Source organism: Manduca sexta, chromosome 9 (genome assembly GCF_014839805.1).
Source record: "Manduca sexta isolate Smith_Timp_Sample1 chromosome 9, JHU_Msex_v1.0, whole genome shotgun sequence".
NCBI classification, from domain to species: domain Eukaryota; kingdom Metazoa; phylum Arthropoda; class Insecta; order Lepidoptera; family Sphingidae; genus Manduca; species Manduca sexta.
Genome location: NC_051123.1, coordinates 12375025 through 12389300, shown reverse-complemented (window position 1 = coordinate 12389300; position 14276 = coordinate 12375025). Strand labels below are relative to the sequence as shown.

At 34.6% G+C, this 14276-nt stretch overlaps 1 protein-coding gene across 1 annotated transcript; it reads left to right on the top strand.

Annotated features, from left to right (window-relative positions):
- The first annotated feature begins 13191 nt into the window (after positions 1-13191).
- On the top strand, positions 13192-13977 carry LOC119188860. The gene has a single exon (XM_037436901.1). It carries the CDS (start codon positions 13192-13194, stop codon positions 13975-13977), a length of 786 nt encoding a protein of 261 aa, XP_037292798.1.
- Positions 13978-14276: the final 299 nt, after the last annotated feature.

The following is a 14276-nucleotide window of genomic DNA, read 5'->3' as shown; positions in this document are numbered from 1 at the left end:
TGAACTCGATAGGGCGCCAAAGTAGGTCAGTTTTTGTTTCGCGCCACTCGAATTTCGGTTACTGGGTTCCTACGACGACTGCGAGTGTCAATTATTGGCATGTTTACCTTAATCTTTGCTGATAATAGTACGCGCTTTGTCATTCTCTTTGAATAATGATTAATTTTAGTTCAAATTACTTTTAAGTAATTACAAAGTTTTAATTCCATGTAAATTAAAATATGGATGGGCAATAAATTATGTTATTTTTAATGAAAATTATTTTGTATTAAATTAATATGAATTCACAATATGGTTAGTTATTTGTACTATCATACGTCTCTAGCCCATTACTAAATCCCTCACAAAAATCCATAAAAGTAATATTTTAGGTTTCATATTTTTCGAGCGCATTTTTCCTTTCAGGCGACAAAGAAAAGCGGTTACGCTCTCACCGCTAGATGGCAGTAGCCGCCGCTTTTCCCCATTTTCACAGCATTTTCCGAGAAAAATCTTTGTTTATCACAAAGTATATTGTTAAAGAAAATTAAATATGTTAATTTTAAGGTGAAAGGCATTGAATTTTACGGGGAAGATGGTTTTCTATTTTTCCTAGAATTGAGAAAATATCTTGACGTAGGCGAGATTGAATAAGTACAAGGTATTTTTAGATAAGTGTGATAAATATTTTGGAAGTTAAATCTGTTAATTTTAAAATGTTATGGTTACCTATTACTCAATTATGGACGTAATATATATGTATTTTTACATTTGTTTAGTCTACGCGTATACTTGAGGAGGTAGACCGAGATGTTGGATAGGAAATATATCTAACCGCCAATGTTTTTCTGCCCCATGATGTGATAAGGAGCGTTTATTTTACACTTATTATTTATTATATGTTTATTTCACGTAACTAGAAGCCGCGAAAAGGCATTTTGGTTTTTGAAAAAAAAAAAAAAAACTACTTGACTATCGAAGCCTAGAGATCTTTGATATAATATGCACGCCGGCAGTGTGCTGATAAAGGAATACTATATTAATTCAATAATAATTCTTAAATCTTTAATGAAACCGAAGTTAGTTTGAACGAGTATATTTTGGAATTCCGAAAATTTTCACTAATAGATAAATTCATTCACTAATAGGTTATACCTCTGATTGTTATAAAATACTTTACATCCTAGGAACCCATTATATGAGCGGGATTGCAAGTAGAAACTAGTATCAGTGGCGAAACGTACAACCCAAATCACCGACTTCTCTTTTAGTTTTACTTTTGTCTTAGCTTTTTAATAAATTGGCCGCGATATGTTAACTAAGGCAATTCTTTATCTTTTGTAAATATGTCACCCTTTGCCACTGATTAATAATCGTATGAAACGTAGTGACGGGCGAAACAAAAGCTTTTTAAGGCGGACAAAAAATCAATAACATTTAAAAAAATATATAATATTTTTTTGTATCTGTATTCTGGCAGGTATGGATTTACTTAATTAGCTTAATTTAACTTCCTGATGTATTTTAAACGAATCATGAGCTCTACATTTCATTTTTAATCTCTATCATATATAATGTACAGTTTCAATGTAGTTGTAGCCAGTGTAACTGGACATAATAAGACTTAACATCTCATGTCTCAGACGAGCGCAGTGAAATACCGAACAGTATTTTGTAATTCAATGTGTTGGATGGTGTTTATTGTTTATGGGCGGTCGTATCGCTTATCAGGTGACTGGTAAGCTCGTCTCGTCATTCCAAGCACTAAAAAAAGTTCCAGTGATCTAATTTCGGCATAATCTTGGCTCCTGTTGTCTTTTACAGTATTTTTGTTCTTCTAAATGTTAGTAATTTTTTCAGAAACGAAGTCTATTGTGATTAAAAGCACTTCTGAGTAATGTCACGGGACCCCTACGATGCGGGCTTGCCCTAGTGTGGGGACCATTGTCAATACATTGATTAATTTCGTACTTTACTGTAAAATTTCATACTTTGTATATTCATTACGTACTTATAAGATCTTTTGTGTTAAATAAAAATATTTTTCATTTTTTTTATTTCATAACATTTGGTAACTTTCTCCTTACGTTCTAATTTAAATCAATCATTGACCTAAAACGATCGTGTGATCTAAATTAATTTTGACTTAGTATAAAGTTCTATCTCTGTAATTGTTAAAATCGTTCGATACAAGCGTGTCATTAAGTGCCGTGTATTGAAACACACACACACACACCAATACACATATACACGCGTAAACACACACACACAGACAAGCGTGTGTATAGTATGATTTTCTGAATTGTTTTATTGTCTTTTGTTTTATTTTATTATTATTTTTTATTGTTATTCTTTTATATCCCTTTAATATTGGGCACATAATATTGTAATTTGTATGGGAAGGCACTGTTCTAAAATACAAGTTTTTCTTAGTTTAGGAAACAGAATTACAGCGATTTGTAACTAATTTTGAGTCTAATAAAAACTTATTATTTATTGTTATTGAGTTCTAACTTAACGAAGTAGACATTAAGAAAGATATATCTGACTATTTCCTAGATATTAGTATATAATTACAAACAGTAATATTTATTTATTTTCTACTTTAGGTTTGTACTAGACTGACTTATACGTATCACACTTAAATAGTTACGTAAAAGAAGGAATATTAGAATTGTAGATTTTGCTCTCAACCTACCTATATTATATAATAAATAGGCAAGTATGTTTTACAATAAGTAATCTCTAGGACTACTAATTGGATTCTGAAAATGTTCTCAATAATAAAAGCTACATTATCCCTTGACACCGTGGAGTACTTTTAACCGGCAAACGGATTTTAAGCATGCGAAGCTGCTGTTGAAATGAGTATTTATATGTACTCTAACGCCCTTATTCATAGACGTTATTTATCTAAGGACGGAGCAATGCTGTGATAACAAGTCTGTTTCTCAGTGCTGACGGTATGCCTTCGCAATGCGTAGACATAGGGCCGTTGTGATTGGCTAATATTGAGATACAACTTGAATCTAGTTGGCTGTCACATAAACAAAGCTGAGAAAGACTTGTTATCACAGCAATGCTCCGTCCTTAGATAAATAATGTTTATGAACAAGGGGGCTATTCTTTATTGATCATCTTAGAACTATAGAGTGATAATCATTATTTATATTAAATCTTTTTTATATGCGTACAGCAAAGTGAAATCTCCTAATGGCGTAGAGTACATTAAAGTAACCTCTGTACAATAGGGGACCGGCCTATGCTTGATTTTGTCCATTATTCTATATATAATGGTTAATAATACGAAAAGAAGCACTGCTGCGAAAACTGCATAAAAATTGGTTAAAAATGAGCGAGTAATTCATATTTAAAATATTGTAATGTGTAGAAGTGGGCGCGATATGGGGATATCGCTTCATCTCTTTCTTTCGCACGCGTCGTAATTCCCGATGACGTCACATGTGGATATTTCGTCTCTTTTCTGTTTCTTGTTAATTACCCCTTCCACCGAAATTCAAAGACTTATAACTTGTTGATTTTTTACCGGATTTTAAAAATTCCTTCTGTGTTATAATTTATATTATGTAAATATTTGATAAAAGTAAAGAACATAAATGAGTCCGGTACCCTATTATGTCAACTGTTTTGAAAGAGTAAATGCGAAGTCTGATCCCGGACTGTAATATAAATATGTCGGCCACTATGTTTTACAACTTTGGTTCCTGCGCGGATTCAAATATCATGGACATTCATGGGGTTTACCAAATACGCCAGCAACTAGACCCGCTTCCGCCTCCGCTAGTCGCTCCGCTATCTCCTCTAATACACACCGTTCATAATTATTCCGTGCGATGCGGTGAATTGCAATATTTGAATAGCAATTGTTGCTACCATTGGCAAAGCACACGGCGATTTCGCAATTTTTATGTCGACACTTCGATCTAAAATTAACTTTGTTATCTTTATATCTGTGAAGGTTAGTTTATACGTTTGGAGCATGATTAAGTGTTATGACTCACGTATACCGGTCACGTGATGTTAACTGATACCAAGAGGCGTAGATGCTGTTAACAACTTTGTTTCATCTTATTTATGTACTTAATATATGAGATAAGTTAGTTATTGATCCGACCCTATATTATTTATAATAATATAATAATAATAATATCAGCCCTGTATTATATACTTGCCCACTGCTGAGCACGGGCCTCCTCTACTACTGAGAGGGATTAGGCCTTAGTCCGCCACGCTGGCCTAGTGCGGATTGATAGACTTCACACACCTTCGAAATTCCTATAGAGAACTTCTCAGATGTGTAGGTTTCCTCACGATGTTTTCCTTCACCATTTATATTATTTGAGTAACAGGAAATGACTATCATGGACTTAAGGATCGGAGTGCAAAATTATTTAGTGGCTGAACCACTAAATATTTTATTGTGATTTGGAACAGAGTAAACTTGAACTATGCGGCCGTGGCTTTTGAACGGACTGTCGAATCGTATGTCGCAGGTTCTAAACTCAAGGGTACACCCTTGAGCTTTCTAAAGTTATGTCAGTATTATTTTTGAATCATCTGCTTTAGGCTAGCGTGGTGGACTAAGGCTTCCCAGCAATATAGCAGGTCCAGTCTCAATAGTAACTTGTGGTATATCTCAGTGGTGCTAGTAATATAGTGCTGATATAATTATAATAATGTAATCTTGAACGGCAAGAAAGAACACAAGGTAGTTTTTAAAGTTATAACTCGAATTCCACGAGTGCTTCTAAATATTAAATCAATAAATATATAAAGTATAAAGGTACCAAAACAAATATTTTTTATGCGAAGATGTTAAATAAACATCGCACAATGCACAAATGTAAGCCGAGTTCAGACGTTCTTAGATATTATGAACATCTGTCGGAACCCTCCGATCGACACCCCCGCCCTTGCTGGAAGGGTTGACGAAAGAATATTGTGGATACAGCTTTATTAGAAATATTAATTATTTAGATATCATTATGGAGGTTATGTAATTTCCACTCGTTTTTTCTGTTTTCAATTGATGATTAGAAAGGCGTCTTGGTAATAGCCTCTGTTATTAACCCATTGCTAGGCACGGAGTTCCTCTACTATTGAAAATAAAAAGATTTTTTAAATTATTTTATTCATAGGAAGGTAAGAGATAGAATTCAGCAATGGTATATCGGAAAATTTTAATTAAAATTACGAAATTTAACTTTGATATGTGATTGCATTAAAACAAACCTAAGGTCATATGTTTTTAATCTAATGTAAGATTAAATATTTAGAAAACAATGTTATTGACAAAATTCCCACTCTTATATAATTTGTTTCGACCTTGAGTGGCCATTGACCTACACTTCTGTTCACATACTCACTTGGTTTTTTATTCTCGAAAGTCTAGGCAGACGAACAACTAGTGAACTCACACTTCCAAGATTTTGTTTTTTATTTTATTGAGGAAAAACAAACAGTTGTACTAAATAAGCACGTATATACAATTTTCTAATCACACAATCTACTACAAACCTAAACGAAATTAGAATTACAATAAAAAAGATTTGCATCTTAGTATAGCGCCGTATTTTAATAAAATTATGACCAGCATATCCACACAAAACCATCGAAAAAAAAATCAAAAAGTGAAACACGATAAAAATTTAACAAAAAACCCTATCCCTTCTTATGCAAATCTTTGGATTTTTTTCCACCATTTGATTTTAACACCGTCAGTCCGGTGTGTCGGCATCAATTATTAATTTTTCAAATGATTTATTAACGTTTTTTCAAACTTCTGTTAAAGTTAATTTGTATGAATTGAAAGGGTTTTCTGGCTTTCCCCGTTCAATAGAAATAATTACCAGTGGAAATTCGGAATGAAAATTGATCTTTTGTTTAATTTTTTTGGTCAATGGATGTTATTGGGGTGTTCTTTGTTTTACTTTAAAAAATGTATAAAAGAAAATTAGGAGGGATTTTATAAAATAGATTTCTCTGTGGCAACTAGGCCACCGAGGTATGTCGCTTTGATTTCTATCACTTTATATTCAAATATCGACCTATAAGTTATTAGCTATACAGTCTTAATTATAAATTAGCCATTTTTACCAAATACAGACAAGTCCTTTACTCCAATCTAGATAAAAATACACGTTGCGCCACCGATCTATCTGTAATGCCTTTGAAGATCTTATCAATTCATTGTTCGTAATTGTGTTATGCGTTCCTTCTATTGCTTAATTCAGCATAATGCAAGGTATCTTAGTGACGTGCTTTGAACTTAATTTAAAGCATTTTAGTTATGTCAGCGCTTTACTTCGGATGGATATAAGTTTGACGATATGTTGTGTACTAGGTAGGTTTTTGTCTCTACTATTAAGGATGAAGTTGTGAGACTTTAATTTAAGATCTGTTACCTCGTTTAACTAATAAAATAATACACTTATAATAATATCAGCCCTGTATTATATACTGTCCTACTGCTGGGCACGGTCCTCTACTACTAAGAGGGATTAGGCCATAGTCCACCACGCTGGCCTAGTGCTTTCGAAATTCCTATAGAGAACTTCTCAGGTGCGCAGGTTTCCTCAAGATGTTTTCCTTCACCGTTAAAGCAAGCGATAATTCACAAAGAATACACACATGATATTAGAAAAGTCAGAGGTGTGTGCCCTTGGGATTTGAACCTGCGGACATTCGTCTTCGCAGTCCGTTCCACACCCAACTAGGCTATTGCCGCTTTGATTTATTATTATTATAATAAAATAATACACTTAGTAGTAATAAATTAATCTTGTAATAATGCAAGGAATAATAAGGCTTTTTTATATATTTGTTTTATTTATTACCTCGTATCGTCATCAGACAAAATAATTACTGAGCATTCGCTTTCCCCAAAGATTTCCAGATCTACCTATTTAAACTCTACATAGAATACTAGACATTATTGAAGAGTACGTAGAGTCTTTTTTATAGAATCTCCACCGTACGGTAAAAAACACGCAAATCACGCCTTTATCTTTATAGTGGTAAATATAACTATGGTACACACTTCTAGCCAATGTATGTTTCATCCCATAAGGTAAAGCGAGCCTATCGGTATATAGGGCACAAATTGCATATTTTTTATATCCGCGCAATACAAAGTGATCCCAATGCACCCGAAGTATTACAGTCGGATATACACAGACTGATCCCGGAACGCGACGCACTTACACGGGAAACTATGGCAGGTTTGACACCTTGTGTACGGTGGTCGATATCCAGGCGGATATGATATAACAGTAAAACAAACTCGTGGATAAATAGAATTTACTTTTCCCGAAAAATAATGCAAACTATAAAATATTAAACTAATTTTTGGATTGTATCGCGGTTTTAGTATTTTTTATTTTCTCCCGACGTTTCGAAGACTTTGCAGCCTTCATGGTCACGGGGTTATCTGCCACTAGACAAGCCACAAATCCTCGCCAAAGAACACAAGACACACACAAGATTCCTGCCTAGGATGATTCGCGAGGCTATTGAAATTAAAAAAACATCCTAATTTCAATAGGGAAGATGGTTGGAAGCTTGCACAAGCCTGGGATCCAGTTCTACATTTAATTAAATCGGAACCCAAAAGACCGGCTGCCAGACTTCAAGACACTGTGAGCTCATTCTGAGTAGATCGGACCACCAGCTAAAAATTTAAAAAAGTAGGTAGATATTGTAACTCTGACTTTGCGGATGAACAACACCTCAGTCCTCCCGTGACCATGAAGGCTGCAAAGTCTTCGAAACATCGGGAGAAAATAAAAAATACTAAAACCGCGATAGAATCCGAAAATTAGTTTAATTTCAATGTTTAACATTCGCGTAACCATAAGAAATCTTTATAAAATATTATTTAATTGCACCACATTTTATAATATTATCCCCTTTCTTCTCCGCTGCCTGACCACCTCGCTCCACAATCACCCTTCTTCTTCCATCTTGTCATTGGTCAATATTACATCTATCTGTACTTCCGTTACAACATATCCTGCCACTAGCAAAACATCTTTATTCACCATATCATATTCATTTAACAGCAACAAAGTCCTTTTATTTCTTTGTTTCATTTGTTTTGAAAGTGGTTAATCTTACGTAGTTATAAGCCGTAACCACGGAGGGAGCCGACCGGTTGTCACCAGTCCCGTGTAGCCCTAAAGAAAAATCAGACAATAGCAACACGTGCGGCCGACACAATGCGCACCTACTACTGCGCAATCATGTCGCTGTGCGTGGACAAGTGGTGAGATATAAGCGAGTATTCGGCAAAATAATTTAAAGGGCTTATATTTATGAAAAGATATGAGAGATGAGAGGCTATTGGGTGAAATGATTTAACGTATATTTGCAAATGTGTAGGACGGGGATGCCGAGGAAAACGTATGCTGATCGAATAAATGATCTCCGAAAGGGGCAGGTCAGGAGTATCTTAAGCGGCGAAAATGTTTCAAAAATCTATGCATGTGGAAGAGGTCAACGTGTGTAAAGATCGTAGAATGTAGCGCTTAATAGTGTGCCTACCCCTACAGAATAAAGGCGTGAATATGTATTTATACCCTTATATTTCTTTAGATCTTGGTGGTGATAGGATTTTAGCTTATGGATAGCGAGCGTACACAGGGGCACAGCTAAGAAATGGATTAATTAAGTTTTAATAATTATCATTTTAATTACAATAACAATATTAACAAAGAAAGCCAGTTGAGTATCATATACAGTTTCTCAAGAAATTTTTAAATTAAAAGCTCGCCACATCCGCTAAAGCTCCTCACATATACCATAAACAACGATCAAAGCGCCGAGTCCAGCTTCTGTAACACGAATTGTGTTTTGCATTAATTATTTATGAATCTTGAAGACTTTATTACTAGTCTATGATAATACGTTTCGTATACAATATACTGTATATGTATGAGATATTATAATATATTCTATCAGACTAATAAATTATCTATATATATAAAAATGAATCCCTATTTTCCTTGGTCACGCCATCCCGCGTGAACGGCTGGACCGATTTCACTATTTGTTTTTGTTGTGTTGTTGTTAGGAGAAGGATCTTTAGAAAGAAGAAATTCAAAAAATTGCGCGGAGAATTAGAAAATTTAAGAAAACTAAACGAAAATATTAATTTTATATAACTGTCAATTGTTTGAAATAACTGTCAGCGATTGACAGAATGCGCGCTGCAAATTCATAGTTAAGACGGGACAACGTCTGTCGGGTCAGATAGTAATATAATAATTGATCTAGTGTATTTCCCTGAAATCATCGATATATATGTACTACGTATTAGATTCCGAACATTCACTTTGTTCAACTGAATTGAACTGCTATCCATTCTAACTGACTAGTATAGTCAATATGGACAGCGTGTGGTTGTGTACGGAGTGGTGTTCATGATACAAGAACTCGAGTCTAAGTGTAAACCTGGATGTGAATAAAAAATATTTGTCAAATAAGTAAATTTATTTATTAATTTATTATTTGTTGTTCAAGTGAATAAATAGGTTATAACAGTGACGTTTTGGTTGCCAGTTTAGTTCAGATTTTGAACTAATAGTTTATGGACGTTCATGTCTATAGAATATACGTCAATGGTTGAAATTTTTATATTTCTAGGTTTGAATATTTGGCGGTTAGCTTTTTATGTAATAAGTGTATGGGATTCAAATTTGTTCCCGTTATGGTCAAAGTTTTGTCCTTAATATGCTACTTTTTTTGAGAACGGCAATATGACCTCACACCTGATGTTAAGTACAGTGAGGTCTAATAAAATGTCTACTGACGAGTGATGATTACTCCTTGGCAGTCGTCACAATTATGCCGGCTTGTTGGAACCGTATATACACAGTCTGATCCCGGAACGCGACACTTACGTGGGTTTTAACACCTTACGTACGGTGGTCGCTATCCGGGCGAATTTCAAATATATACCATCAGGAAAATACTTATATAGTCCCTAGAAATGTGTCCCTATATTTATTTTCCAATAACATTTAATTAGTCTAACGTAATATCAAAACTATTTCCAAATTATCAAGGCACAGATGTCAATACGTTGTAATGTAACTCTGGAGGGCAGACAGGGTAATGCCCCCATGTCAGTGTGATTCATTGTTTCAAACAAACGGGGCTCATTAATTAATCAACATTATATTATATTCTTGAAAAAATGGGCCCCGAATTGATGTTTCTGGTTCGATGTAGAACTACGTTGTTTTAGAAGTGCTGTTATTAAATTGTACAAGTTAGAGCCTGTTAAAATATTTAGTAAATTATGCAAGGTGTAGCCGGATGAAAGAAATATAGAATAAAGATGATACTATTAAGGTAACCTAGTAGTAATAGTGAAAAATAAAAGTAAAGCAATAATAATAAATTAAAGCTATTTATCGATTGATTAGTTTTAATTTTGTACTATACTTTTCAGACCCGTTTATTAAAAAGTAAGTATCACCTTTTCAACTTGAAAAATTGAGATTCCCAAGCTATAAAATATGTTAATTATATCACTCATATCTTATTATAATTACTATGCTGTTGTTCAACAAAATATAAGACTAGTGCCAAGCAAGCGTTATGCTACTAAATATAGTTACGTTATTAACATTTGATATGCAACAAAAACTAGACAATAATCTATAACTGTATTTATTTCATACAAATATCAATATCGAATTATTGCACTCGCATCAAAATCCCTTAGATAGCTAGAAAACCTCACACTAAGCATTTCTATTTATTTCTAGGTCTACAAGCCGCGGCGTCGGTATAACAATTAAAATTTGATGATGCGGGCGCACTGTTCCGCACTCCACGCCTTATACTTGCAATCATTGCTAGTGTTTAACCACCTCTCAAATGCTCTTTTAACCACTGTATGGTCGGTAATGGTGACCGCCACGGCTGCCCAAATTTAACAATAGTTATGCCACCTACAACTTTGATTTAGGCTAAATATTAAACTGCGTTTGTGACCTTGAGAAAGGCGTCTTGAGATTTTATGAAATTACTTTTGTGACGGTATTGAATTTTTTACATAATTCTTTGTAGGTAGTGTAACTACTGAACATAATAAGACTTAACATTTCATGTCTCAAGATTGCGAGCGCAGTGGAATACCAAACAATACTGTAATTCAACTTTTTGGATGGTGTTTCTACTATTTATGGGCGACCGTATCATCAGGTGAACGGCAAGCTCGTCTCGTCATTCAAAGCAATAAAAAAAAGATCCTTCATTATTAGCCACACAAACGCCTTGCTCAAAGATTTCCAGATTGACCTCTTAGAAATGGCTGTTTACGTCAACTTCATCGACTTTTATTAGTAAACTGTAGTTAAGTAACTAATTAAAAATCGCCATTCTAATTGGAAGGCAGTCAACAATGATGAAGCATTGTATTCTATTTCTTAGTATGATTGTATATTTCTTCATCATAATTTATTTTCTACAGCATCTTTACCATATATATCAAAATATGAACATTCAATAGGAAGCCTCAAATAAATCAACCCTTGGTTTTGTGTGATCGTCACTTCCTTCCATACGACGGCTGCGCCTTTCACATTCAAATACACTTTATTATATTTAGATCACCAGTTTTTGTCACAGGGACAATGGTAAAAAATTACAACCCTTTTTCAAATTGAAATCGAAAATTCACTGTTTGTTTCGTTAGAAAGTTTGTTTGGTGTTCGATAATAGATCTGTGTTATAAGTTCTATTTACGGTCTCTTCTTTTTGTATTATTTAACAAAAGAAATAATACAGAACACAGTAATTATTCAGAATACTTAAGCACTAAATTTCATCTAGACTAGATTGTCTTCCTTAAACCTATATATATGTAATATAATAATATCAGCCCTGTATTATATACTCGCCCACTGCTGAGCACGGGCCTCCTCTACTACTGAGAGGGATTAGCCCTTAGTCCACCACGCTGGCCTAGTGCGGATTGGTAGACTTCACACACCTTCGAAATTCCTATAGAGAACTTCTCAGATGTGCAGGTTTCCTCACGATGTTTTCCTTCACCGTTAAAGCGAACGATAAATTGACAAAGAATACACACATGATTTTATAAAAGTCAGAAGTGTGTGCCCTTGGGATTTGAACCTGCGGACATTCGTCTTGGCAGTCCGTTCCACACCCAACTAGGCTATCGCCGCTATATGCGCCTTAAACCTATACCCTTATTGATACTAAACTTCTCTGCTAAGGGTTTAGGTCCTAGTCTAGTTTGTTGGTTATGTGCGAATTCCTGGTGCTTATTGAAATATTAAAAAAAAAATCGGATTTTTTATATTATAAATGATATGCCTTCATGATCAGGGGAGGGGTTCTGAAAATTACTTTTATTTTGATGTCTAACATTCGCGGCAACACAAGAACTCATTATTGAAATATTTTTGTTGTGATATTAGATAAAAACACTATTCAATCTAGACGTATTTCACTTCACGTATGTCCTAGCTGACTAGCAATTCGTGGCGCTAGTGTGCCGGCCTAAACATCGCTCTGTGCATTTTTAAATTCGTAAAATTAGAAAAAGTTCTTAAAAGCTCACAAAACTTTACCAATAGTCAGTTACAACCGCAAGGTACCTCATCAAGTGTTATCTAAACATGAAGTGAACAATTTCTCAAGTTTTTGGCAAAACAAGTGCGAACAATTTCAAATCGATGATTCCCGCTCCAACGGTTATATGAAACGCATAGTTCATAAATAGTGCATGTAAACTATATACAGTGAGAAGAATTACAGTGTGCAGGTGAAATACGGACGATCGTGATGGTGTATAGTGATTAAATAAATAACCATAATAATATTAAAAAGAAAACATATTCAAATAAAAAGGGTAACCGTCATAAATCTAAACGTGTTAAGCGCCATCTATTATTCAATAGCTTAATTCAAATAAAGTGTTCTGAATTAAAGCTGAGTTTAACGCCATCTGCTGCTCAATAGCTTAACTACATTTCCAGGATAATATTGGAAAACACAATTTGTCAGTTCATAGAGGTCGCTGTCACAGGCTTTTTTTCCAATATAAATATGAATCCTTTATTACCTAAACAGACGAAGACCAGCAAAATAACACCTGCCCGCAATAATTCTGGTGACAGAGATTCCTTTAACGTGACATTGAGGAAAAAAGAAAACATGTCGCACCTTAAACCTACAGATGATCTTCGCCAATCCATCCGTGAAGAGATGTCTGCGCTATTCGATGATTTTAAATGTAGTATTATACGTGAGTTCGATATTAAAACTAGTGAAATATTAAACCGACTCACTAAAGTTGACGAGACCATCTATAATTTAGAGAGCAAATATGAGAAACTGAAAGTGGACTTTGAAGACAGCGTAAAAACTGTTAACCAACTAAAGACTGAAAACCAGGATCTCAAATCGACAGTTATGAGTCTTACTGATCGAGTGTCTCAGCTCGAGCAGCACTCTAGAGCGGCTAATGTGGAAATCCAATGCATTCCTGAGTTTAATAGGGAAAACCTGATCACTACAGTTAAACAAATTGCTTCTACCATCAAATACAATCTATGTGAGAATGATATTCATCTGTGCACTAGGATCTCGAAAATAAATAAAGAAAATAAACGGCCACGCTCTGTTGTCGTTAAATTCAGCTGTCCCAGAGTACGTGATGGATTCTTAGCCGCAGCGGTAATCTTTAACAAGAAGGCTACCACCAACGAAGACAAGCTTAACACCAGTCACCTTGGGATCGGAGGAGAAAGACGACCTGTGTACATTGGAGAGCATTTGTCACCGGCGATGAAGAGTCTACACGCGGCAGCTAGAGCACGGGCCAAAGAACTTCACTATAGATTTGTATGGGTAAAAAGCGGAAAGATATTCTTACGCAAAACGGAAACTTCTGAGTACATACTGATAAATTCGGCTACTTCACTAGCTGAGTTAAAGTAGACTTACCAAACATCCTGTATTTACACATCTGTAATGCCTATATTATTGATTGATTGTTTGAATTGACGATTGTTTTTTGTATTTTTAATTTATATTTCATTAAACCACATAAAGATTGCGTTGGTAGGATTGTTTGGAGAGTCTTTATTTTTGTTTTTACTTATGCAGTATTCATTTAATAATGTACCCGTTTGTTATATTCTGGTTGCGTATTACTGTAATTTCCTATAATATCTAATTACTTTATCACATGTTAAATACGGATAGTATATATGTGTTTGTTCGCACTTGTTAGCTAA

What these genes read in the sequence shown, in the direction of transcription:
- LOC119188860 (XM_037436901.1), top strand. Translation starts at nt 13,192, where the DNA reads ATGTCGCACCTTAAACCTACAGATGATCTTCGCCAATCCATCCGTGAA.